This window comes from Prionailurus bengalensis, chromosome C2, assembly GCF_016509475.1.
Source record: "Prionailurus bengalensis isolate Pbe53 chromosome C2, Fcat_Pben_1.1_paternal_pri, whole genome shotgun sequence".
Taxonomy (NCBI): Eukaryota; Metazoa; Chordata; class Mammalia; order Carnivora; family Felidae; genus Prionailurus; species Prionailurus bengalensis.
In genome coordinates this window covers 72,809,704-72,833,602 of record NC_057350.1, presented here as the reverse complement: position 1 = coordinate 72,833,602, position 23,899 = coordinate 72,809,704, and the positions used below count along the sequence as shown (strand labels likewise).

General features: G+C 37.8%; 1 protein-coding gene and 1 pseudogene across 1 annotated transcript in view; both read right to left on the bottom strand.

Annotated features, from left to right (window-relative positions):
• PAK2 (p21 (RAC1) activated kinase 2) overlaps window positions 1–23,899 on the bottom strand; it is a 95,727-nt gene that overhangs the window by 30,977 nt on the left and 40,851 nt on the right. The window contains exons 2-4 of the mRNA XM_043594482.1: window positions 21,585–21,792; window positions 2,534–2,634; window positions 2,030–2,177 (exon numbers count right to left, since the gene is read on the bottom strand). Coding sequence (XP_043450417.1) covers window positions 2,030–2,177; window positions 2,534–2,634; window positions 21,585–21,771 — 436 coding nt within the window. The 5' untranslated portion in view covers window positions 21,772–21,792. The remainder of the gene's footprint in view (window positions 1–2,029; window positions 2,178–2,533; window positions 2,635–21,584; window positions 21,793–23,899) is intronic.
• LOC122491574 lies at window positions 16,457–21,535 on the bottom strand (annotated as a pseudogene).

Here is a 23,899-nt window from a genome sequence, read left to right as displayed (position 1 = left end):
TTCAAAGCAAGCTTCAGGCTCTGAGCTGTCAGCACAGAGCCCCACTCGGGGGCTTGAACTCACCAACTCCAAGATCATGACCTGAGCCGAAGTTAGACGCTTAACCAACTGAGCCACCCAGGTGCCCCAGGAATATGCTTTCTTTTTGATCAAAATTTATGTCAAGAATTTTCCTTTGGGGCGCCTGGGTGGCTTAGTTGGTTAAACCTCTGACTTCAGCTCAGGTCATGATCTCACGGCTCATGTGTTGATCTGTGCTAACAGCTCAGAGCCTGGAAACTGCTTCTGATTCTGTCTCCATCTCTCTCTGCCTCTCCCCCGCTCATGCATGGTTTCTTTCTCTCTCTCTCTCTCTCAAATATAAATAAACATTAAAAAAAAATTTAAAAAAAAAATGAGAAAGCATATTCCTGAAGGCAAAACACAGTTCATTAATATTAAACGTCAAAATATTCATTCTGGAGTTTAGAAAAGCAAGTTTTGTTTTGTTTTACTTTTCAAAAGGCCCAGGGAAATTTACATTTTTATACATATGCATATGTAATAATATGCAAACACATTATGCATATATTAACATGTTATTTAACATATATTAATATATTACCATTATAAATTAACATAATATACAAAACATACTTATATATTATATAAATAAGTGTAACTTATAAATGTGATTATATTAAAGGTATATATTTAACGTGACTTTAACATATATATTAAAGATATATATAGGGTGAAAAGAATATACCATTTTCTGGTCAAACACTGATTTAAAAAAATACTAATTTACACAGACTTAGTAGCTGACACAAAAGTTCCAGGGACAAGTCTGACCTTTTGCTAAGGATAAAAAGGTCGAGATCTAGGTAAAAAAGTCAAGATCATTTGGCCAAGTGGTCTCTATTTCTTCCTTGAACATAGCCCTTATTTCTGTGAAAATGCAATCAAATTAAGTACAATTAATTAAAACTACATGGGTGAATTTTAGCTCAATCATGTTTTTAAAAAGTACATGTATGGAGGTGCCTGGGTGGCTCAGTCAGCTAAGCGTCTGACTTTGTCTCAGGTCATAATCTCTCGGTTTGTGAGTTTAAGCCCTGCGTCGGGCTCTGTGCTGAGATGACAGCTCAGAGCCTGGACTCTGCGCTTCAGATTCTGTGTCTCCCTCTCTCTCGGCCCCTCCCCCATTTGCATTCTGTCTGTCTGTCTCAAAAATAAATAAAACATTAAAAAAAATTTTTTTAAATTAAAAAAATTTTAAAAAGTACATGTATGACTTTAGGGGTCAGAGAAACCTATTAAATGACTCCCTGGGGATGTAATTAGCAAAATCCATTGGAGGAAATAGGACCCATGATCCTGTTTCTTCAACAAATAAAATGCAAGGAAAAGAGAATCTAAGAATAAGTGTGAAGAAGCCTAAATATCGAAAGAGATTCAAAAGATACAGTGATGTATGGACTTTATTCTGATCCTGATTTGAACAAATAAACTATTTTTAAAAATCCACTATACTCCAATTCTTACCAAATGATTTTAATTCCAAGGTATAAAATCTTTAAGTTCTAATGCTTATTTTATATTCATATATTTTTGAACCAATTTCAAATTTTTGAATGACTCAAACATTTTTTTACTTCACAGTCTGTGTGTTTAATATAGGAAAACAACCCTCCTCCTGTCCCACTGACAATAAATATATTTCTAGTATGAACATGCCTATAAATCAGCATCTTTCTCTTCTATTGCTGGGAGTCATTCAAAAGCAGTGACAAGAAAAAACAAACAATAGGCCAAAACATCCACTTTTGGCAAAACTAAGAGAATAGCATACTCCCCAGACTCCAAATTATGCATGAGAGCTGCTCCAATCAGTTTACAAAAGGCAGATCTAGAGCAGGGGAAAAAGTAGAGACAAGAACCATAGCTTAGGTTTTTATTTTTCCAGAAGCAATCTTTTTATCTAGGTGTGCTTCAAAATTCTGCAATCCCATTTGAATCAGCCTTTTACCATTGCTGGACATCTTACCAGGAGGAGTAAAGCTCAGATATTTCTGCTTCACCGTGTTGGAGTCATAGAACTTTAAGACATCCAGCACGGCCTGAGGATTCTTCTTTTGCTCTAGTTTGGTGATATTGGAGGTCTGTAATAATCGAGCCCACTGTTCTGGCATGCCCTAACAAAAAAGATATTAAGAAATTAGTGGTTTTGAGTTGCTCTAATAAAATCAACTTCCAGAGGAAAATGACAAGATACATAAAAAACAAGTCAATCTACATAACTGCAGGCCTGACTAAATTGTAGGTCTAATTTTTCTAAAGGTCAATTTTTCTAAATCTATTTTGCATAATTTTAACTAATGAGCTCAGCTCCCTAGAAGACAGACACATCCAACCATAAACACTTTCATAAGAGAAAAGCACTAAAAGTTCACAGTTTACATGTGGACAGAAAAGTTAACTTGAAACATAAATGATGCAAGGAAAGGTTTAAGTGCAGGGACATAAACGAGTCCCAATCTGGTAAACTTACAGTGAATTCTCCAGTAACTGCATCAAAGCCAACATGAATGGTGTGCTCAAAATCAGATGGAGGAGAAATTTCTGGCCGTTCCTTTTCTTTCTTCTTACTTCCTAGAGGGCATTAAAAAAAGAATCAGTCTATTTAAACAAGATTAATAAAGGTACTCATAATCAGGTTTTCCCCCAAACCAGATTAGGAACAAAGTTATTCTAGAAGAGACTTCCCCTAAAGACACTGGCTGATAGAAAACTGATAAAAGAAGTAAAGTAACCTATTCTGTCATCAAGCAGAGGTGGGGACAACCAGACAATGGCCTGATTAAAGACGTACAAAGACTGACCCAGCACTGGGCCTGAATAAAAGAGCACAGGGCAGAAGACACAGCCCTTTAGAACACTGGTTCTCATAAAAGCCTACACTTCAGTTCACTGAGCAAACTAGAAAACAATGTCTATTTCCATCAGGCTATCTTCATCCCAAAAGAACTTAACATTATTATGATGGTATAGACAAAGAGTCTATGCGCATGCCTCTTGTGCAACACTAACCCTTCCTTTTTATAAGGTTAATAACTGTTACATCTTAACACTTTCCAGTGTTTCTGTGGTTGTACCAATTATTTTTGCTACGTTTCTGACACACATCAGTAATATTCTCTGTAATTTAGGGCGCTTGGGTGGCTCAGGTGGTTAAGTGTCAGACTTTGGCTCATGTCATGATTTCATGGTTCGTGGTTCAAGCCTCGTGTCAGGCTCTGTGCTGACAGCTCAGAGCCTGGAACCTGCGTTGGATTCTGTGTCTCCCTCTCCCTCTGCCCCTCCCCCACTCATGCTCTCTCAAAAATGAATAAACGTTAAAAAAATAATATTCTCTATAATTTAAACACATCTGTTCCTCCCTACCCCTGCCCCCCCCCCCCCCCCGCCACCTCCCACCTGCCTTGCTCTCATATCTTGCTTTAATCTGCAGTTTATGCCTAGGCTTCTGGCCTAGCTATTGTCCTAGGACATTCCTAAACTTTTACCCTGTGCTAGAATCTATTTTCTGGATTATTCTGTTTCCTTCTTCTTAGTTTACCCCTTGATTATTTTTGACTATATATATTTAGGTTGAAAATGTCCCCCCCCCCCCCCCCGGAATTTCTTCTAATTTCCAGCGTTGCTATTTAGAAGGCCAATGCCATTCTGAACCACTGTGGAAAATCAACTATCCAAATATGCCTGAGTCTATTTCTAGATGCGCAACTCTGTTGCAATGATCTCTTTACCTTTATGCCAATACCAGCCTGCCTTGACTACTGTAGTTTAAAAATAAACACTTGAAACTACATAGTATAAGCCTTGCCACTTTTTCCTTTTTCAAAGTTGTTTGGCTATTCTAGGTCCTTTGCAATTCCATGCAAATTTTACTTAAGTTTTTAAATGTCTATTTAAACATTTTTAAAAATGTTTTATTTTAGGGGCGCCTGGGTGGCTCAGTCGGTTGAGCGTCCAACTTCGGCTCAGGTCATGAACTCATAGTCTGTGAGTTTGAGCCCCGCGTCAGGTTCTGTGTTGACAGCTTGGAGCCTGGAGCCTGCTCTAAATTCTGTCTTCCTCTCCCTCTACCCCTCCCCCATGCTCGCACTCTGTCTCTCTCTCAAAAATAATGGAATAATCATTTTTTAAAAATGTTTTATTTTATTTTTGAGAGAGAGAGAGCAAGCAGGGGAGATGCAGAGATAGAGGGAGACAGAGGATCTGGAGTGGGCTCCGTGCTGACAGCATAGACCCCAATGTGGGGCTCAAACTCACCAACCGTGAGATCACGCCCTAAGTCAAGTGGGACACTCAACCAACTGAGCCACCCAGGCGCCCCTATTAATTTTTTATTTTTGAGAGAGAGCACAGTGCACATGCGTGTGAGTGGGGTAGGGGCAGACAGAAAGGGAGAGAGAGAATCCCAATCAGGTTCCCAGCTATCAGCCAGAGCCTGACACAGAGCCTGATCTCAAAACCACGGCATCATGACCGGAGACAAAATCAAGAGCCAGAGGCTTAACCATCTGAGCCACCTAGGCATTCCTGCATGCAAATTTTAGGACGAGCCTGATAATTTCCACAGAAAATCCTCCTCAGATTTTGATTGGAATTGCACTGAATCTACAGATCAATTCAGGGAGAACTGATTTCTTAACAATATTGAATCTTTTAATTGATGAAAAACAGCAAATCTCTCCATCCATTTAGGACTTCTTTAACTTCTCTCAGCAATATTTCAGTTACCAGTGTATAGATGTCACTGCTTCTGTCAGATTTCTGCCTCAGTATTTAAAAATTTCTGTTGCAATTGCAATAGTACAACTTTTTATTTATTTATTTATTATATAACTCCAGGCATTGGTGGCTTTAATGGCAAAGCCAGTTAGTAAAGGAGTGTTCTTACAATGCAAGATACTAGCACTTACTGAACTTTGAAAAGGTTTTCTGGTTAACTGTGATAGTATGTTTTACCAGTAAAAAATACTCTTTCTCTCCTGCCAAGGCACCTTTATGTAAAAGCACTTAGTCAGAGGTCACATTTTTTTAAAAAGTAAACTCTATCCCCAACATGGGGCTCAAACTTGTGACCCCAAGATCAAGAGTCACATGTTCTAGTGACTGAGCCAGCCAGGTACCCCACAAATGGTACAGCTTTTTAAATTTGGTTTTCAACTGTTCATTGACAGCACAGAGAAACCCTGATATAGAGCTTATACCTGGAACTTTAAAATGTCTACTTTTTAGTTCCAGTGACAGCTTTGTAGCTATTACAGGATTTCATATTAAAATTCAATCATGTTTTTGGTGAATAAAGGTTTACTTCTTTCTCATTCTGACATCCTTTCATCTCTTTTTCTTATCTTACCCCACTGGCTACAACCTCTAGTACACTGTTGGTCTTAAAGGGAAAACATTCTTTTTTTTTTCACAATTAAGTTTGACACTAGTGTAAGTTTTTCAAAGATGCTCTTTTTATCAGGTTAAGGGCATTTCCTTCTATTCCAAGTTTGCTGAATGTTTTTATCAGAAACAAATATTATATTCTGTCAAATGCTTCTTCTGCAACTACTGAGATGAGCATGTTTTATCTTTCTTATTTTGTTAATATAATAAATTACATGGACTGATTCCCAAATGTTGCACCAACCCTGCATTACTGAAATGATATCCACCTGGACAGTATGTACTATTACACTTTTCATATACTGTGAAATTCTAATTGCTAAAATCTTGCTAAGATTTTCCATCTATGTTAATGAGAAACATTGGTATGTCGCTTTCTTTTTTGTGATATCTTTGGTTGGGGCATAAAATAAGTTGGGAAGTATTCCTTCTCATTCAATTTTCTGGAAGATTATGTAGAAATGTTGACATTTCCTCCTACTGTTTGGTAGAATTCAACAATGGAGCCATCTGGGTCTGACATTTTCTTTGTGGACAGTTAATAACTACAAACTAAATTTTCCTAAGAGATAGTGTTTTTAGGTTACCCATTTCTTCTTGAATGAATTTTGAAAATTTGTGTTTTTCAAGAAATTTACCCACTTTATCTAACATGTTGAATTTGTTACCTATCATTTTTAGAATCTGTAAAAATGCCACCTCTTAGGGCTCCTGGGTAACTCAGTCAGTTGAGCATCTGACTCTTGGTCTCAACCCAGGTCATGATCTCATGGTTCATGGGATCGAGCCCTGCATCCAGCTCTGCACCGACAGTGCAGAACCTACTTGGGATTCTCTCTCTCTGCCCTTCCCCCCTACTTGCTCTCTGAGTAAATAAACATTAAAAAAAATGTTTTTAAATGCCACCTGTTTCTTTCTCAATGTTGGTAATTTGTGTCTTCTCTCCCCACCCTACTCACCACTATGTCTGCCTAGAGGTTTATTCATTTAATTGATATTCTCAATAAGTCAGCTTGTGGTTTCACTGATTTTTCTATTTTATTGATCTCCACTTTAATTTTTGTTACTTCTTTTCTTCTACTACTTTGGATCTCACTCACTCTTCCCTTCTAGTTTATTAAGACAGCTTTGCTTAAGTCGTTGATTTGAAATCTTTTTCTTTTCTCATATGGGTGTTTAGTGGCATAATTTTTCCTCTAAGTATTATCTTAGCAGTATCATACAGATACTGATGCTTTGAATTTTCATTCTGTTTAATATACTTCCTAAATTTCTTTTGAGTTCTTTATTTAGAAGTGGGTTTTTTTGTTCTTATTTTACTTTTGAAATATTTCCAGAAATTTCTCTGTTACTGATTTTTAATTTAATTATATTGTGGGCACAGAATATACTTCATGTGATTTAAATTCCTCTGAATTGTTAGGTTTTAAAAATCTCCCTAGAATATGATCTCAGGATGTGTTCTGTGTTCACTTAGAAAAGAATATGTATTCTGCTGGGTGGAGTGTTCTATAAATGTCAGCTGGTCAAGGTGATTGATAGTTTTAGCACTTTTCTATCTATTTGCTCTATCAATTATTGATAAAAGTATCCTGGAATCTCCAACTGTAAGTGTACTTATCTATTTCTCCTTAAAATTCTATCTGTTTTTGCCTCATGTATTTCAAAGTCCTATTATTAAGTGCATAAATGTTTACATCTATTATATCCTCTTGACGAACTGACATTATACCATTATAAAATAACCTATTTCTTATCCTTATCCCTTAAATATTTAGAGCAGTATTTTTTGCTCTATAGTCTACCTTATCTAACATCAGTCAGTACAGGTTTTCTTTTCACCGTTAGCATACTTTAAAAATCCAAAGCAGGCTCCAGGCTCTGAGCTGTCTGTAAGCACAGAGCCCGATGCAGGGCTTGAACTTGTGAACCGTGAGATCATGACCTAAGCTGAAGCTGGATGCTTAACTGCTACCCAGGTGCCCCTAACAAACTCTGCTTTTAAATTGGGGTGTCTAGACCAGTTACAATTAATGTGATTATTTATACAGCTGGGTTTAAACCCACTATTCTATTATTTGTTTTCTAATGGTCTCTATTCTTTGTTTACATTTTCCTCTTTTTCTTCTTTTGGATTAACTAAGTATTTTTTATAATTCCCTTTTATCTCCTTTGTTGTTGTTGTGTTGTTTAAATAGGCTTCATACCCAGTGCAGAGCCCATCATGGGGCTTGAACGCACAACGCTGAGGTCAAGACCTGAGCTGAGATCAAGAGCCGGGCACTTTAACCGACTGAGCCACCCAGAGCCCCTCCTTTGTTGGTTTTTTAAGTGGTAACTCTTTATATGCCATAAAGTTAATCTGGGTTTTATTTATATATAGAGTTGTGCAACCATCACTGCAATCCAACCGTGGAACATTTTCATCATCCCTAAAAGAAACCTTGTACTCATCAGCAATCACTACCCATTAATCCCTCTCCCCCTACCAAGCTCTACACAACCACTAATCTTGGTCACCACACATTTGCCTATTCTGGCCATTTCATATAAATAGGACCACATGGGGGCACCTGGGTGGCTCAGTTGGTTAAGCGTCTGACTCTTGGCTCAGCTTAGGTCATGAACTAGCAGTTTCCTGAGTTCGAGCCCTGTGATGGGCTCTGCACCGATAGTATGGAGCCTGCCTAGGATTCTGTCTCCCTCTCTGCCCTTCCCCTACTTGTGCTATCTCTGTCACTCTCAAAAGAAACAAACTTAAAAAAAGAAAAAGGACCACACAACATGTGTGTCAATGGCTTTTACTTAGTTTCTGAGGCTGATCTGTGATAGAATGTATCAGTACTTCGTTTCTTAAACACTTGATTATTTTTTCAGAGATTTAGACAAGAAAAAACATTTTCAGTGATTTTCATTCCTTTATGCAGATCCACATTTCCATCTGACAACATCTTCCTTCTGCCTGAATGATTTGGTTTAACATTTCTTACAGTGCAGGCCTGCTGGTGATCAATTCTTTCAGCCTTTACACATTTAAAAAAGCCTGTTTCCCCTTCACTTTTGAAAGATACGTTGACAAGACAGAGAATTCCAAGTTAACAGACTTTTTTCTTTCAGTACTTTAAAGACACTGCCCCATGTCTTCTGGGATGCACCATTACTTCCATAAAGTCCGCTGTCATTTTTTGTTCCTATACATGTGTGTCTTTTCTTTCTGGCAGCTATTTTTTCGGCTTACAACAGTAAGCTTTTTTGTTTTTTAACAGACTTCATTTTTTAGAGAAGTTTTAGGTTCATAGAAAATTGAGCCAAGGTCTGAAAGCTTTTAAGATTTTCTCTTTATTATTGGTTTTAAACAATTTGATTATGTGCCAGGGTGTAGTTTTCATCATATTTTTTGTGCCTGGAATTCACTATCTTCTTGAATCTATGGGTTTATAATTTTCATTAAATTTGTAAAGTTTTCAGCCACTTTTTAAAAAGTACTTTTTTTTTTGTTTCCCCCTCCCATTCTTTGGAGACTTCAATTACACTTGTATCAGGTCTGCATGAAGTTATCCCACAGCTATTCACTTTTGTTTCAGATTTCTCCTCTTTCGTTTTATTTTATTTAAAAAAATATTTATTTTGGGAGATAGCATGCATGCACAGTCGTGCACATGAACAGGGGAGGGGCAGATAGAGAGGAGACAGAGAGAACCTCAGCAGAGAGCCCGATATGGGGCCTGAACCCACGAACTGTGAGATCATGACCTGAGCGGAAATCAAGAGTCAGATGCTTATTAACATACTGGGCCACCCAGGTGCCCCTCTCTAAAATATCGTTGTAGATGGTTTCTATTGCCATGGTCTTCAAATTCACTAATCTTTTCTGTTGCAAGCCTAATCTATGGTTCTTATCCCTTGTATTTTCCATCTCTAAAATTTTTTTATCTTCCATCGCTACTTCTAAATATGCTGAATCTTTCTTTTGGGTTCTTGAACATATAGAATATAATTATTTCCATGTCCTTGCCTACTAATTCTATCATCTGTGTCATTTCTGGATTGATTTTACTCATTATGGGTCTTTGCATGCCTGGAAAATATTGACTGGATGGCAGACATCAAAAATTTTCTGTGGTAGGTGCCTGATATTTTTGTATTCCTATCAATATTGGTGAGCTTTGTTTTGAGACACACATAGGTGATTCTAAGCTGTTTACTTATATAGGAAAGAAACAAATTTAGAAAGAGTTGATCCTTTTAGGAATTAAAGTTTTGTTAGGCAAAATTGGAGCAACATTAAATCTAGAGTTAATTCTGTCCCATTACTGAGGCAAGACCTCTCTCTGTTTCTTATTCTGAATGGTGGGACTAGGAAATATTCTGGGCCCTGTGTGAGCACTGAGAACAGCTTCCTCTCATCATTTCCAGTGGCTGCTTTTTCCACCTCCGGGTACTTATCTCACATGCATGTGCTACTGAAGACTCAAGCGGGATCTCTACAGATCTTTCGCCCTCTCTGGTGTGTGTATACAAACTAGCTGCCTTGACATCTCCCAGCTCCCAGCTCTGTTTCTTAGCTCTAGGAGACCACCTAATTGTCCCTCCCTGTGCTGCAGCCTGGGAACTCTTGCCAGGAAGTAAGCTGGATCAATTGTAGGGCTCACCTCAATCATTTCCTATCTCTTAGGGATTGCTTTTCTTCATTATTTGATGGACAATATCATGAAAACCGCTGTTTTGCATATTTCCCCCCCAGTTCTATTTCAGTTCTTTCAGGTGGAGGGGTAAATCTGGTCACTGTTACTCCATCTGGACTGTGTATACAACAGGTTTTGCTGTCTTAGCTATGTTATTATGAAATTTCAGGATGATATGATTTGAGGTGGTCTTTATTCTTTCCTTGAGCTGGGTACTCGGTGCATCCTTTCTGTCTGGAAATTATATTCTTCAGATCTGGGAAAACTTTTCTATTATTTCTTGGATTATTTCACTTTATTTTCTTTGTTCATTATTAGTTATATCAGTACATCTTGGTCTGATCTTGTAACTGTTATATTTTTCTCATCTCTGCATTTTTAATAATCTGGGAAAATTTTCTTGACTATCTTCCAATCTTCCACCTACTGATATCTTTTGTTTGTTTTGGTAATCTTAAATGTTGATTTTCCAAGAATTGTTTCTCATTGTTCTCTGATCTGATCTTTCTCTGAGAATACTTTCCTTGTTTCATGGATGCCACTTATCTTCTTCTTGAAGATTATATATAGTTCATTTGTGTGTATAGGCTGGTTTTCTTCATATAGCAAAGTATTAAAAAGTTAACTGGGAAATAAGTCAGCCTTTTCATTAAAGATGGGGACAGGGGGTACCTACACTTTGAAAAATCTTCTAATCTCTAGTCTGAGGGCTTTGAGTCAAGCTCTAAGTATTCTGAAGGCAGGGTAGAGAAAAGAAGTTTATTATATTAAGTTACACTGAATCTGCTTTTCTTATTTTAGTGCTACATCTTTCACTGACTCCTCCAACAAGAATGAGGGGCCTCTGAGGTTTAATTTCTCCTTGAATACATATCAGCATCAGTTTGTTCTTTTGTTCTACCAGAAGATGGGACTTACAGCATTTCATTGGCTGAATGGGATAAAGAAGGAGTCCTAAGGGGCCTGATACCTCCTACATAGATTTTCCACTAATTCCCCCCCACCCATTTTCAACTTGTATATTATAGCTCTCCCACCCCACCACACACATGATGTGTGCCTCTAAATTCTGAGCCTCTGAGATTTTTACACGAAAACTGGTTCACTTCTCATAGACGTTCCCTCTGCAAATGCTTAGGATAGGTCTTCATCTGTTCAGTTTACTCAGCTGCCATTTTTCCACCCTTTCATCTTCCAAATATGTATTGAAATCTTTTGTACACTACTGTCTCCTATTCATTTTGCCCTTATGATATTAAAAAAATTTTTTTAACTATCACTTTACTTGGGTCTGGGGAGGGACAGCAAGATGTGGTCAATTTGCTTTGTTAACCAGAAAATTCTAGTATAAAAGAGTTAAAAGTTGTGTTGTCTGATAGGTCTGCATATCTACAATTGGAATGTTACTATATACTATTCTTTGTTTACAAGACGCTACTGACCTAGCATCAGAAGGAAATACATATATTTTTTTGACTAGTGATGACAGATTTGTGTTCAAATGTCCATCTCCTTTCTAGGTCTCCTTGACATATAGAATACTTATTTACAAGAGATCTGACTATATTTAACTGACTGAGCCACCCAGGTGCCTGAGATCTTACTATATTAAGAGGGCAGGGCACATTAGATGTGGCAAGGAGCAGAGGGAAATGGAACTGTTAAAGCCGAGTATAAATTTTGCTCTCCTTACTGAAATGCACAACCCCATCTATCATAAACAACCTCTTGGTTGTTCCGGCTGGCTCAGTCAGTTAAGCATTTGGTTAAGTGTTCAAATCCTGATTTTGGCTCAGGTCATGATCTTGCAACTTGTGAGATGGAGCCCCGCATTGGGCTGTAATGACAACATGGAGCCTGCTTGGGATTCTCTCTCTCCCTCTCTCTGTCCCTCCCCACCATGCTCTGTCTCTTTCAAAATAAATAAACTTGAAAAGAAAAACCCTGGAGCGCCCGGGTGGCTCAGTCGGTTAAGCGTCTGACTTTGGCCCAGGTCATGATCTCACAGTTCATGGGTTCGAGCCTTGCATTGGCCTCTGTGCTGATGGCTCAGAGCTTGTAGCCTGATTTGGATTCCGTGTCTCCCTCTCTCTCTGCCCCGCCACCGCTCACGTTCTGTCTCTCCTTCAAAAAAAATAAACGTTAAAAAAAAAAAAAAAGAAAAAACCCCAAAACCCCCAAAACCAAAAACCTCTCATCTTCCACTACGCTATGAGTATTCTGAGGTTATGCCCTCTATTTCTCTTTAGAAGACTCTTCAGAAGTCCCTAGATTTCTAACTAAGTCTCCTGAATACAGAAGAAATATTTATTCACCAACTATAAACCAATAGTTTACTTTTTATATGACTCTGAATTGATGACAGCAAAATACATAATTTCACGTACTACAAAGTACTTGTTTCTTCTCCTTTTAAAACTTCCTTTTTAAAAAAAGATTTTAAGTAATCTCTACAATCAATATGGGGCTTTATCTCATAATCCCAAGATCAAGAGTTGCACGCTCTTCTGAATGAGCCAGTCAAGTGCCCCTCCTCTTCTTTTAAAAAAAAATCTGCTTAGAGGGTCTCGTGGGTGGCTCAGTTGGTCAGGCATCCAAGTCGGTTAGGCGTCCAGGTCATGATCTCAGAATTGTTGAGATTGAGTCCCATGTCAAGTTTTGCGCTGACAGTAAGGAGCCTGCCTGGATTCTCACTCTCCCCCCCTCTCTCTGCCCCTCTCCTGCTCGTTCCTCCTCCCCTCTTTCTCTCTCTCTCTCTCTCTCTCTCTCTCTCTCAAAAAAAAAATAAATAAACTAAAAAAAAATTTAAGAAAAAAAAATCTGGTGCCTGAGTAGCTCAGTCAGTGAAGCGCCTGACTCTTGATTTTGGCTCAGGTCACGATCCTAGGGTTGTGGGATTGAGCCTCATATTGGGTTCCGTGCTATGTGTGGAGCCTGCTTAAAACCCTCTCTCCCTCTGCCCCTCTCCCTAGCTTGGACTCTCTCTCTAAAACAAAATAAAGAAAGACATGTAGGAAGAGGACTGCTGGTTCCATTTGTGCCTAAGACCCAGCCATATTTTTTAATTTGAGAATGTTGAGTTTATTATTATTTTTTTTAACGTTTATTTATTTTTGAGACAGAGAGAGACAGAGCATGAACGGGGGAGGGTCAGAGAGAGAGGGAAACACAGAATCGGAAGCAGGCTCCAGGCTCCGAGCCATCAGCCCAGAGCCCGACACGGGGCTCGAACTCACAGACCGCGAGATCGTGACCTGAGCTGAAGTCGGACGCTCAACCGACTGAGCCACCCAGGCGCCCCGAGAATGTTGAGTTTAGAGACACATATTAAAGAAAGTTTCATATGTATTAGGAGTACAGAATAAAAAGTTAAAGAAATAAAAACAAGCAGAACTTAAGACATTTACATACATTAATCCACTATAAAAGAAATGACTCAATACCCTAAAAATCTGTTTAATTCCATTTGTTTTTATATAACACACATACATACATACATGTATTTCCTGTATTTTAGTTGTCTCAGGAAAGGAGAGACTTAAAAAAATATCTAAGAAAAAAAAAAGATAGCGAAGCATGTTTCAAATCAAACAATGTGCTAGAAGGATATTGTTACATAAACAGAATCATTCCTTTATAACTCTGGAAACCAAGAACTACAAGGACCACCACCACCACCAAAACCCCCCACCATCTTCTATCTACAGATATCCACCAAGCAACTGAATCACTAGATTGGAAGTAATGGATCAGGGAAAGAAACTCTTTTCTCTCAGAAATAAAACCCACAACTTCGTCATTATAGAACAAAACAAGCAGGCCAGCAGCAACTTTCGGCCAAAAGGTGGGGCCCCTGAGTCATGTGTTACACAGAATGTACTTAAAAAGAGTCATAAGTATGTCACTGCCACATTCTTTAAGGCCACCACCTTTTAGGCTACATTTGAGCTAGAATATAAGGCTGGACACCGCCCCACCCCCCATCTCCTTAAAAGGGAGACTCTTCTATTTCTACTCTAACTGAATCAGTGATTACCCTTTTGTTCCTTTGACCCAGAACAACTTCAAATTAGTGAAACCAACTTTATTTCATGACAAAGAAGAGTATTCTCTAGCAAATAGGAAGACGGGTATGGGCGACTCTTGTTAAAGTTAGAATTCAATTTTTGAACCAGAAGGGATATTCACAGTTCTATCATCTTCCTCACTGTCCAGAAGTAAAGGTGCATACAGACTGAATAACTAGAAAATTGCCTTGGTTAATAAATACCATACCATTCAACACTAACTAACTGAATAGAGCTTTTAAAAATAAGCCAAGACAGTGGCTCATTGCCATTTTTATTAACAAAACTACCAGACTTGTTAAGCCATTGTTCACCTGGACTACTGCAAAATCCTAACTAGCTTCCAACTTCAGTCTTAGGCCTCCAACAAAACTTATTTTCTATACAGCTACTAGTCTCTCCTATTTAAGACAGAAATGTGTCCATGTCTTTCCCATGTTTAAAATTCTGTAATGGTTCCCTAGGAAACAGGATAAAATCTGAGCTCTATAGCATGGAATATAAGGCCCTTTATGACCTGTTCCCTGCCCACCTCTTCAGCTGCTTCTGCTGTCTGTAGTTTCTTCCATACATCATACTAGAATTCTTTCCTTCTCTTTGCTTTAGAGTCACACTGCATTGTACTCAGCTCCATGAATATGCTATGATCCGTCTGAAACTCTTTTCTAGGCACAGAACACACATTTAACTATCAACATCTTCCTAATTATTTTCACTTATTCATTCTTTAGTCTTCTTCAGGTCTATTGTCACTTCTTTAGGAAGCCTTCCCGGAGAGGACAGATGTCTTATACTAATCCTATTACCACTTTCATAGTTTGTAACTTCATGTTATAGTTTTTGGTATGTCATGAGAGCAGGGATACCATCTGCTTTGCTTATCACTATCTCTGATGACTCACAGGGTACATATGATATGTATGTATCAAAATGTGAAGAGATCTGTTCAATCAGGTTGTCATAAAAAGTATAATTTCTAAGGGTGCCGGGGTAGCTCAGTCAGTTGAGCGTCTGACTTCAGATCAGGTCATGATCTCACAGTTCGTGAGTTCGAGTCCCACACTGGGCTTGCTGCTGTCGCTTCAGATCCTCTGTTCCCCACCCTCCTCAACTTGCATGGGCTCTCCCCCTCTCAAAAAGGAGTAAACATTTTAGAAAAAAAAAAAGTAGCAAAAAGTAGAATTTCTAATTTTCTTAACTCTTCCAGTGACACTGATTAACCAATAATGAATCACTGAGAACAGGCCAGGGTTTTGTTTTGTTTTTTTTTAATGAAAACATTAGCTGCCTGTTAGTAAGGACACCAATGAGGGATGTAAATGAATAAAATGAGTACGTCTAGATTAGGACATTAGAGATGGCAAAAATCTTACAGTAATTATGATTTTTTAAAATAAAAATACAATTTTTCCCTTCTAGACTCTGTTTTCAAGACTAACCACATACTGTAGCCCTCCCCTTCCTGGTCAAATCTCTTTATTTATCATGGAACAAAATCAGTGAGGAATGCCTAAAGATGAAAAGCAATTCAGATAAAACTACGGGAGAGAAACAGCCACTCAGGATGTAGGCAGGAGAATGCCAGTTCAGAAATGTCGGGATTAGTTAAGCAGGTAAGATCTCTGTGTTCATAGAAGCATGATTATGCGTGAGCATGCGCGTGCACGCACACACACACACACACACACACACACACACACACACACACAGGGTTCTCCCTTCTTCCTAACCCTCAAAGTTTCAGGTCACACTAATGTAGGAGGTGACAACTTCTAGGAAGAAACAAAAGTGCAGGGAGGCTGGGTTGGAAAGGGAGGGAAGAACCCCAGAGAATGAGAAGAATTAAGGAGCACCCTACCCTCCAAACATTCCATCTTTCTTTCTCCTTGTCTCTCTCTACAACTAGGCTACACAGAGACTGCAGGAGCTCTACTCTTACTTAACAATAAAGCTGAATCCAATTCTTCCCATCTCACTCTACAAATTCAATGCAAATCTAATGAAAACATCAGCAGGTTGTTTTTAAAAAAAAATTTTTTAAATGTTTTATTTATTCGTGAGAGAGAGACAGAGCATGAGCGAGGGAGGGGCACAGAGAGAGAGACTGGGACACAGAATCCGAAGCAGGCTCCAGGCTCTGAGCTGTCAGCACAGAACCTGACGCAGGGCTCGAACCCATAAGCAGTGAGATCATGACCTGAGCCAAAGTCAGACGCTCAACCGATGGAGCCACCCAGGCGCCCCTGGTTGTTTTGTTCTTTTTTTTTTTTAAAGTACGTTATAAACAAATTCTAAAATTTAAAGAGAAGAGCAAAAGGACAAAAGATCATAAAGAAGAACCTGGTAGCAGGTTTGCTCTCTCAGGTATTAAGAATTATAAGCTATAATGATTAAGACAGTACATTATTAGCTCAGGTACAAATAAGCCAATGCAATAAAGTAGACAATAGAGAAACAGACCCTGGCATACTGGGAAACCTGACAGATAAGGGCTAGTATGGCAGGTCAGTGGGGAAATGACAAAAGTTTCAATGAAAGGTTGGGAACACTGGTTCAAAAAAAGTGAAAATGGATCTCTCTTTATACATACACAAAAACCAAATCCAGACAGTTCAAAGGTTTAAATTATAAAAGGCATACTGTTAAACCTTTAGAAAAATATAAGAAAACATCTTTGACCCATAGTTTGGCAAAGATTTAAATCTTAAAACACAAAAAGCTCATATTTGATAAAGGGATTGATCGATTTAACTACACCAAAATTAGTAACTTCTATTCAACAAAAGATATCACTGAGAGGGTGAAAAGGCAAATCACCACTTGGAAAACTATATTTAATAACATTTAGCTGACAAAGGATTAGTATATAGACAATAAGAAATGTTTATTAATAAAGAAGGAAAAAGCAACTCCACAGAAAAATGGACTGAGGAATAGATGGAACAGAAAACACAAATAACTGGTAAATTAACATATGAAAAAATAATTTCCCAAGTCTTCAGGGAAATGGAAATTAAACCCACACTGAGATATTATCTCATACTTCCCAAGGTGGCAAAAATTCAAGTCCTGTAAAACAGGAATTTGCAAGGATGTTCAGCAAACATACATGTTCTGTGGGTAAGAATGAACACTAAAAAGACTTCAGAAAACAATCTGACAAACCTACTCAAGACAAACATGGGAATACCCTGTAACCCTACAATTTTACTCCCAAGTATACATCTCAGAGCAACTTTCAAATCTTTGGCCAAGACCCACATCAATACGTTTACATTCTGACCTAATACACATATAACTGAAACAAAAGTTCCATGAATTCATGAAAGAAACATTTTTTTTTCTTTTTTCTTTTGAGAGAGGGAGAAAAAGAGAATATCCCAGGCAGTTTCCACATTCAGCACGGAGCCCAATTTGGGACTTCATCCCATGACCCTAGGGTCATGTCTTGAGCCTAAATCAAGAGTAAGATGCTAGGGGCAGCTGAGCAGCTCAGTTGGTTAAGCCTCTGACTTCATCAGGTCACGACCTCATGGTTCATGAGTTCAAGCCCCAGGTTGGGCTCTGTGCTAACAGCTCAGAGCCTGGAGCCTGCTTCAGATTCTGTGTCTCCCTCTTTCTCTGATCCAGCCCTGCTCATGCTCTGTCACTCTCTCTCTCGAAAATAAATACTAAAAAAAAAAAAAAAAAAAAAAAGAGAGAGAGAGAGAGAGAGAGACACTCAACTGACTGAGCCACCCAGATGCCCCCATGACACAACTCTTGCACAGTGACATACTCTGATTATTTCTATTTCATTTAACATTATTCCTACTATATAGAATTCACAAGACACTAATGCAGTGGTTCTTGACATTGGATACACATTAGATTCACCAGAGGTATTTAAAAAATTAAAAACAAGAATAAAACTGATGCCCAGGTAAGCCCCTGAAGACTGATTCAATTGGTCTGAGATGGAGCTTGGACATAGATTTATTTTTTTAAGTCCCTCCCCCCCAAAAAAGAGATTCTAATAAGCAATGAGAATCAAGAACTAAACTAATGGGTCACCTGATGTTTAATAAGCACTGCCATAGAGAAATACTTGCACATGCCCTCAAGATTACCCATAGAGCAGCACTGTTCATGAAAACAACCCAGATGTCTTTTGATAGGAGACCAGCTAACTAAATTGCCATATATTTATACAGTGTACTAGTATACATCTGTGAAAATGAACAAAACACAGCTGCATATAACAACATCAGCAGTGAAAATGAACTATAGCTATGTATACCAAAATGCATCTCAAAAGCATAAAGTTGAGTGAAAAATGTAAAATGTAAGTCCTGGAAAAATGCATACATTATGATTCCATTTATAAAATGTTCCCAAATAGGCAAGCTTAAACCATACGTTGTTTGGAGATATTATGTTGTAAAACTATAATAAAAAGCAAGGGAAAAAAACTGCATAATTCAAGATGGTAGATATTGGTGGGAGGTGGAGAAAAGAGAGATTGGGTGTGGCAGATGGGGGCTTCAGAGGTACTGATAAAATTCTAGGCTGGGTTATGTAAAGTTCTAGGCTGGGGAGATAAAAATGGTGTATAATGTGATATGGTGATGTAACAATTATGGCTTTCACAGGTGTACCCACTGGTCAAACTGTACAGTTAATTTCTGTACATTTCAATCTATGTAAATTTTCATTGATTATGTATTCTTAACTCTCAAGTAAAATGTATATTATTTTTTCATTTAATATTCAGTTACCATTCAATTTACAGCTCTGTAAGGGGAGAAATATATTGGAAAAAAACACAGTTCTCTCATTCTGAAAATTCTGGATTTTGCTTTGCAATAAGGGATAGCAACACACACACACATGCATACAAACACACACAAAAGTACTATCTTTGAAGTTAAAAAATATCAAGTTTAAGTATTTAGAAATGACAGGGTCTAGGAAGGAAGGGTGAGGACACATGAAAAGTAATTTACGCCAACTGTTTCTTTCCTTGAATAGTATTTATCTTCGGTTTTATACCCAACTGCACTCATACTCGAAACTTAGTGAAAACTACCAGTCATTCTACTTTGAAGTTACAACCCTATGACAAAGATGTTCTGAATATAAGCCTATCCACCATATCAGATAAATTTTAAACTTTTGCTGTCTCTTCTTTTACATAAATTCAATCTCTATCCTGATGTACTTTGGTTGATCAAGAAAGCTAAAGGCTAAGGAACAGAAAGCTAACTTCTTTAAATGAGACAAAAGGAAAAGTTTTTCCAATTACCACTGCAAATAAGAAAATTTTTCTTTGAAATACCAAATCAATTTCTTCACCTTATCATTTGATGGTTTTTACTCTTACTACTTCACTTCAGTGACCTATAAATCTGTCTAAAAAATAATAATTAAATTCCTTTCCTGTTTTTTTCAGGATAAAAAACATTAAATGATATAAAAACACTAAAATGACTTCACATTTTGATTATGACCTCTGCATTGAAAATCTATAGGAATTTTTCCAATTAACTTTCAAATCTGTTAACCTGTTAAAAAAATAAATAACAACCCCCCCCCCAAAACATCTTTGAAATAACTCAAGTGAATGCTTTACATAAAAAATGGAGTCACAAATCCCTATTACCATAGTCATCAATTTTAACAAGTCTCCTAAATATGTCCTGTATGTTTTCTTGATTTTAAGATGTCAATAATATGGAAACATTAATATAACAGAAAATTTAATTGTATTAGCTCCCCATCAACACAACAGTCATTTAATGGTGATTATATTGGCCATTTCCATTGGTTGGCAGGAGGCTCTTCCACTAAAAGCTCCCATAGTTTCCACTGTATCATTTTTCTTGCCAGACTTAGTTCATTTTCAGCCTGAAGAATCACCTCTTCTGGTTGGCCACCCTGAAGTTGGTCTTCTAATTTCTTAACATCTGGTTACACTTTAACCATACTCAACTTCTCATTTGTAATCTGTTCTGTATACTTTCTATTGCTGCATTTTTAGGAATTTGCTCAAGAACATCAAGAATCGTTGTGTACAATATTCTTAGCCTCTTGTGTGGACTTACACAAAGCCAAAACCACAAGGCCAGTGGTCTTCTTCAGCAAACCTGCCATGGCCACGCCAACAGGCCCTGTATATTTATTATTATATATAAAGCACTACTCCTCTTCCATTTGGGTTTCCTTCACCATGTTAACTTGGCTATCTATGAGTGGAAATATATCCTTATCTACACTTATATCTATTATTAGCTATCAGAGCCATATAGCCATGCTTAATGTAATTAAATAAACGAATCCCTAATTCTTACTCTAAAACCCATTACCAGTCCATAATGCCTATCTAATTCTAAAATCCAAAAAGCTCTGAAAACCACAAGTTCTTTCCTGAGGCTTGGCACCAAAACAAATTTAGTGACTTCAATTTATAGGAGATGACTATTTATAGTTTTTATCCCAGCTTGTGTGACTAGGCCAGTGGTTGTTAACTGGAGGTGATTTTGCTCCACAGAGGATATGTAGCAATGTCTGGAGACATTTTTAGTTGTCATAGCTGGGTGGGAGGTGCTACTGACATCTAGTTGGTAAAAGCTAGGAATGGCTTATAGGATGTTCTATAATGCACAAGATCAATCCCTGCATCAAAGTTATTTGGCCCCCAAATGTCAATCTTACTGAGATTGACAAACCTTGGACCAGACTCATGTTTGCAGAAGACACATTAATTTACTAATCACGGAGTGCTGCCTTGGAGGGCATTAACAGAATACAAGATTAAAAAATAGTACTAAGTATTACTACTACTGAAAAATCACAAACTCTCTCAATGAGTTCTTTCTCAAATCTCCAAATCTCATTCACGTTGGGAAGCTCATGTCTTAGAAAATGAAGGAGAGGATTAGAGAAATTCATTTGATATACCAAGTATATGAGTAAAAACTTAGTTTTATTCTTTATTATCAGAGGTTAAGAGAAACTAGCCTTTCTAATAGTGCCTATATACCACCATCAATTGTTTTCTTAGATCTGTTATTGTTCTCACCATAAAATATCAACTTATTATTATAATTTAATTAAAAAGAGATCATAATTGAGAAAAAATATCAAAATTGGTAACATAAAATACAACTGAGACTCATGGGGCACCTGGGTGGCTTAGTTGGTTGAGCATCTGATGTCAGCTCAGGTCAGGATCTCACAGTTCATGGGTTTAAGCACCATGTTGGGCTCAGAGCCTGCTTTGGATTCTCTGTTTCCCTCTCTCTCTCTGCCTAATCCCCCAACACTCTCTCTCTCTCTCAAAAATAAACATTAAAAAAAAATAATAACAATAACCGAGACTCTTGAAGCCACAATAGCTATTTACCTTTCTCTGTGCCTGAGAATATAGAGATGATTTTATTCCTGGGCTTTTTTTCCTCTGGAACAGAGGGCAAAGGTTTCAAACTGTGATTGGCTGACAAAGGGTCTTTGCCTCCACTGCTAAAAATGGTACTGCTCATTCGCACAGGAGGTGCTGGAGGCTTGTCTTCCAGTTCTCCGTTATCAGACATGATTCGGAATTATGATGTGGCCTGAAATAGATAGGCAAAAATCATACAGTCAATAACAAAGTAAAAAATAGTACAGACAAGCAGAAACAGTAATAATTGTCCTCTTTTCAACTGTGAATTAGAAAATGTTATCCATTTAGAGAGAAGTTTGCAAAATTTATAAAATTCAATGAATAAGAGACGAAACTGGTTATTAATATAGGTAATCTCCCGTAACAAAGGTGGTAAATGGTTAGCTGAGAGAATGTTTGAAAAGCCATGTCCAGTTAAAAGAGGACTAGGGTAAGTTTTGGGAAAGCATGATGATAATAACGTATCAAAAGATATTCACCTAATCAGTTGATTCTAAGAGTAAATATTCCAATGAAAAGACAGACAACATGGAGTCTTAAAAAAAGAGAATTCCAAAGAGGAAGATTATGTTCTAACCAGCCAAAGGATAGGTGCCTGACAGGTCCATTTCTGTAGCAAAGATAGAATGCTTGCTATTAAATATATCAACCAACACCACTCCTTACAAAGAATCTGAGTCCATGCTTCCCCAGCCTTGTGATTACAACTTAGCCTTCATATAAACTCTCCTAAAGGATGAGAATGTGCCACTGATGTAATATATGGTTTCTTTGAAAATGTGCCGTTCTAACTACATGTGTTAGTCTCTTGCAAGCTTTGCAGACAGTTCCATAGAACTTGATCTAGTTCAAAAGTAAATCTAGATTTTGGTTCAAAACCAGAGTATGGCCAAATCTCAGTTTCTGTCATGTGATGCCCTGTCCAGGCAGTCAAGTAACCCCTCTTAATCCACATGACTAATTCAGTAGAAAACGTCAACCTTGTTTATATATATAAACATTAATATCACATAAACCTTATTTACATACATATTTACATATATATTTATATATTTTAGTCCTTTTACAAAAAGTAGATTATACACATTTAAAGTCAGCAGTAAAGGGGAGGGTATGCCTAACTTCCAGATGAGGTCTGATACAAAAGTATATATTAGGAAACAACACATCTCCTCACTAAACAAGATTTCAATTGGTAATTAGATCCTGATTTTATTATAGCTACTTATTGCATTTAAGTGAATAAAATTTTGTATATATACAATGTAAAGAATACCAACTATAGTTAGATAAAATTAAAAATGAATAAAAAATTTCTTTTATTTGAGAGAGAGCACACACAAGTGGAGTAGAGGGGCAGGCAGAGAGAGAGAGAGAGAGAGAGAGAGAGAATAGTTTAAATAATTTTTTAAGTGTATTTATTTTGAGAGAGAGAGTGTGAGCAGGGGAGGGGGGGCGAGAGAGAGAGAGAGAGAGAGAGAGAGAGAGGGAGGGAGGGAGGGAGGGAGGGAGAGAGAGAGAGAGGGAGGGAGGGAGGGAGGGAGAGAGAGGGAATCCCAAGCAGGCTTTGCAGAGTCAGCACAGAATGCAATGTAGGGTTCAAACTCAAGACACTGTGAGATCATGACCTGAGTGGAAATCAAGAGTCTGGACGCTTAACTGACTGAGACACCCAGGCATCCCCAAAACCACTGTGTATTTTGTCTTCCATAATGACAATTACTTTTCAGCCTACAAAAGAGGAAGAAGGAGAGACTGTAAAGGGGGAAAATAAACTTTTCTGGGGATAACTAGCTAGAGAATGGCAGGGAGAAGAGAGTAAAAAAAGATCTGTGTGTGTGAGAAAGACTTCCTGAATTGAAATTAATATTGGTGGTCAAAAGAAGAAATGGGGGTGGAATCTAAGAATGTCACGCAGATGACCTAGTCAGATGATTCTTCCAAAGCAAGTGATCACAACATGTGGGGTTTGTTCTGCTTTGGAGTGAGATGCAACTGGCTGTTAAGCATGGACTGTCAGGTGTGCATCACAAGAGAGGACTTATCTGTTGCTAGAAATGGAAGAAAGATAAGGCTTAGGAACAACACTTGGAGGATTACTTGAGAACCTGATACATCAAGACAGATGTTTATCTCTTATGTGACCATAACATCAAGGCAAAACAGAATGACTCTATAGCAGCTCACTTTCATCTTAATCACCACTTAAAACAGACATGGCACATTCAGATTCTGGTTACACTGCAAATGCTTCATATTTGTGCATATTTAAAAAT